This window comes from Helianthus annuus, chromosome 6 (assembly GCF_002127325.2).
Source record: "Helianthus annuus cultivar XRQ/B chromosome 6, HanXRQr2.0-SUNRISE, whole genome shotgun sequence".
Taxonomy (NCBI): Eukaryota; Viridiplantae; Streptophyta; class Magnoliopsida; order Asterales; family Asteraceae; genus Helianthus; species Helianthus annuus.
Window position 1 is genome coordinate 125,351,938 of NC_035438.2, and position 4,234 is coordinate 125,356,171.

At 36.9% G+C, this 4,234-nt stretch overlaps 1 protein-coding gene across 1 annotated transcript; it reads left to right on the forward strand.

The window, feature by feature from the left end:
* Nucleotides 1-2,323: 2,323 nt before the first annotated feature.
* LOC110944888 lies at nt 2,324-3,436 on the forward strand. The gene has a single exon (XM_022186534.1). The coding sequence runs from the start codon at nt 2,324-2,326 to the stop codon at nt 3,434-3,436; it is 1,113 nt and encodes a 370-aa protein (XP_022042226.1).
* The last annotated feature ends 798 nt before the right edge of the window (nt 3,437-4,234 follow it).

Here is a 4,234-nt window from a genome sequence, read left to right on the forward strand (position 1 = left end):
TCATAAATATTATTAATATTTATTAATCAGAATTATTATTTAAATTATTATTTAAATCTGAATTATTATTCTTTATTTAATCAGATTTATTATTTTATTTAAATCAGAATTTATATTATATAATCAGAATTATTATCAGATTTACTATTTTATTTAAATCAGAATTATTATGTTATATAATAATCAGATTTATTATTTCATTTTAAATCAGAATTTTTATATAATAAACATAATTATTATTTTATACAAATCAGAAATTATTATTTTTAAATATATAATAATCAGGAATTATTATTATTTATAATCCAGAATTTTAGAAATGATAGTTATAATATATTGGTAAAATCAGAAATATTATATCATATAAAAATCAGTATTATTATATCCACTTATTTATAAAAATAAATTTGACATTATTAAATACAAACTATAAAAAATGAGACATATGATTATTATTTTAAAAATGTTAATATTTTATAAATGCCTTGTTATTTAAATGACCTTTAAATTCCCAAAATTTAACAAATCCTCAAAATTAATAGGGTAAATCTCTTGTGCACATCCACTTGGGCAAACTCTTGATTCTTAATCTTTTCCTAGAAAAACGCAACGTAACCTAAGGTGAGTATACATGACCCATTTTCTATTTTATCACATTTTGGGTGCTGTATGTATTTCTATATCAAACACACTATGTTAAACATTTTTGCACCCTCAATCCACATTTCATGTGAATCTATTTGACTCATGTTAATCACGTTATGCTACTGTTAAACATTTATGACTGTGTGTTCATTAACTTTGCAAGCCTCCCCTAACAATGGCAGCGCTGTAGGTTGAGAAACGCCCCTCCCATAATATTATGGGTATTGTTAGGTTTATTCTATGTTACGCATGTTACCACCCTTCTAGGGTTAGGCTATGTTAATTGCGTTAAACTTTGGTTTGAACACATGATTTAATCGTTACGAGTATAACTGTTAATATGAACTCATGTAGTCACGTGGATTTGAGCATGTTAAACTATTTCAAACATATTATACTATATTCAAACTTGTATACTCGCCAACATGTTTTGTTGACTTTATTTTAAATGCATACTGCAGGATGAGGAAGTCAAGATTTGAAGAAATGAATAGGATGGCCTAGAAACCCACTTTTGAAATAAACTATGTTTAATGTTTGTTATTTCCTTTTATGACAATGTATGAAACTTTGCAATTTTAATAAATGAAATTTAATTATATTGTCACATGTAGTGTTATGATGTTTTGAGCAATTTGTTCGTCTCATCCCGATGTTTCCGCCATCGGTTGGGGTGTGACAGATTGGTATCAGAGCCATAACTATAGGGAATTAGGAAAAGTAGGAATGCTTTTACCTAGTCTATAGTTTAGGAGCTTTCTCATTTATTTGCTGTTTAAGACAATATTCCCTTCTCTCTTCCTTGCTTCCCTCTATTCTTTTGGACTTCTAATATACAAGCCTTTCCTAAGGCTAACACAATACACACATGGAAGCTGTGAAGACACTCATGTAACACAATCGAAATGAGTCATCAAAACAGGGGTGATTCCCATATTTGGTGATGATTTTCATTCAGCTTAAATTTGATTTTTGCACGAAACCTACCCTCAAGTTAGGAGTGACATCCAAACCTTGATGGGAGTTTCCATTTCATATTCTAGTGGACCCTCATCTTTGGATGAGTACCAACCACATCAGGGTACGATGTTATCAAGTTAGAGGTGAAACTCGCATCTTGTTAACTAGTCCCATTCCTTGATTTTCGATCTCGCCAAAGTTTCGATTTTCCCAATCGATTAAAGACGTGTAGTAACTGGAAGGACAAATATCGTTAGTCGCTCCTCGATGAGAGTATTTATCTATTAGGCCAAAGCACGTCTCCTTAATTCGAAAAGGATTTCGATTCACTTTGGAATAGTCTTATGTTACGTTCCGTGACAATCCATGTTTTTATGATAAATCTCTTTTTATGTTATCTCAATTATCATGTGATTTACATTTGAGCGTTATCTTCATTTCAAGTTTGGGAACACGAATCACGTTATTATCGCAATCTAAAACAATTAATAATTACTCCTTCGTGAACAAACTAAATTTATCGTGCTTTCATTATACATGATATTCTATGTGTAACATTATGTTAATTCTATGTGCAATACTATGTTATTCTATGTGAAACTATTTGACAATATATGTGAAAAACAATGTGCTATGTGATGCATACATGAAATCAATTTTTCCTAAACAAAAACATTATGATTAAAAGTCTCATCCATTCCTTGTTTTGAATTTCTAGATGTCGTCATCTCGTCAGTACTCTCACTCTCCCAGAAAATCCACGGCTAACTCCAAAAAGAAAATGCTGACGTTCATGGCAAATCAGATTGCTAGAATCGTGCCAAAGATAGTGTCTGAGATTCAAGCCTCCAGCACTCCCAATCATTCTGGCGATTCTCACGTAGTACAGCCTAAACCAGTCTCGTTCAACTACAAACACTTCACTGCCTGTAACCCCAAAACTTTCACTGGGAAGGATGGAGTGACAGCTATGTTGGAATGGTTTGACAGCATGGAAGTCACGTTCATAAATAGTGAATGTCCAGAGGAACTCAAGGTGCGAAGTGCCACTGGTGTTTTCCAAGCCAGGGCACTAGACTGGTGGACTAACGAGAGAAACATTCGATCCAATGAGCTAGCTTACGCGTTGTCTTGGGAAGAGCTCAGGCAGCTTATGATGGAGGAATTCTGCCCTCCTCATGAGCAACAGAAGTTAGAAGAAGAGTTCTGGACCCTCAAACAAGTTGGGGATGAAAACCTTGCATACACTACCCGGTTCAAGCAGTTGTGTTTTATCGTGCCTCATTTGGTGTTGACCACAGAACGCACCATTCGGAAGTATATCAATGGGTTGCCTCCTACGATGCGTGATACCATCGAGGCGGCTAGGTTGGATAATATTGAGGATGTGTATCGCCTCGCGGCAAGTTTGAATAATAATCGAGTTCGTGATAAACAAATCACAGCAGCATCTAAACCTACATCCTCCTTCAAACCCGCTCATCAAATCACCCACAACAATAGGGGAAAGAAGCGTGCTCACCAATCCTCAGTGTGCAACGCTGTTACACCAGTTGAAAATCCAAAACCTAACCCAGCAAACCCAGAAAAGAAGCAATACACAGGAACAAACCCTAAGTGCACCACTTGCCACTTTCATCACCCAACTACGAGCCCCTGTAGACACTGTACCTCCTGCAATCGTTATGGACATTTGGCAGCATACTGTCGCAACAACCCTGTGACAGCCCAAAATCCAAAACCAGCAAAGGTGGTCAGGGCATGTTTCAAATGTGGGGATCCAACTCACCTACGACCTCAGTGTCCTCAATTGAGGCAAGATCTACAGTAGAAGGCACCACAAGGCCGTGCTTTTGTTATCAATGCTCAGCAAGCGCGCAACGACAACGAGGTCGTGAACGGTACGTTCCTCATTAATAATTTGTATGCCTCTGTTTTATTTGATACTGGTGCAGATAAATGTTTTGTATCTGTAGAATTTGAACCATTGTTAAAATGCACACGCTCAAAACTACCTAAGTCATTCCCAGTCGAAGTTGCCAATGGCAAGTCTATTCGTGTCGATTCTGTTCTTCGTAATTGTACTCTCACTTTGAATGATCATGCCTTCTCAATTGACCTCATACCCATGGAGTTGGGTAGTTTCGATATCATAGTAGGTATGGATTGGCTTCGAAAGAACCATGCTGAAATTGCCTGTTTCGAAAAATACGTTCGTTTGCCTCTTCCATCAGGCGATACCCTACATGTTTATGGGGATCGACCTTCCAAAGGTCTAAAGCTAATGTCGTGCACACAAGCGAATAGATACTTACGTAAAAAGTACTTTGCCTTTTTAGCCCACGTAGTGGAAGAAAAGGGCAAGGGAAAATGCGTAAGCGATGTTCCAGTTGTACGTGAATTCCCAGAAGTTTTTCCTGAGGATTTACCTGGTCCTCCTCCTCCTCGGTCAGTTGACTTTCGTATCGACCTTGTGCCTGGTGCAACTCCTGTTGCACGAGCTCCCTATCGCCTTGCACCATCTGAGATGCAAGAGCTTTCCAGCCAACTCCAGGAGCTTCTTGACAAGGGTTTCATTCGACCCAGTACCTCTCCTTGGGGTGCTCCTGTTCTATTCGTTAAAAAGAAA

What these genes read in the sequence shown, in the direction of transcription:
- LOC110944888 (XM_022186534.1), top strand. Translation starts at nt 2,324, where the DNA reads ATGTCGTCATCTCGTCAGTACTCTCACTCTCCCAGAAAATCCACGGCT.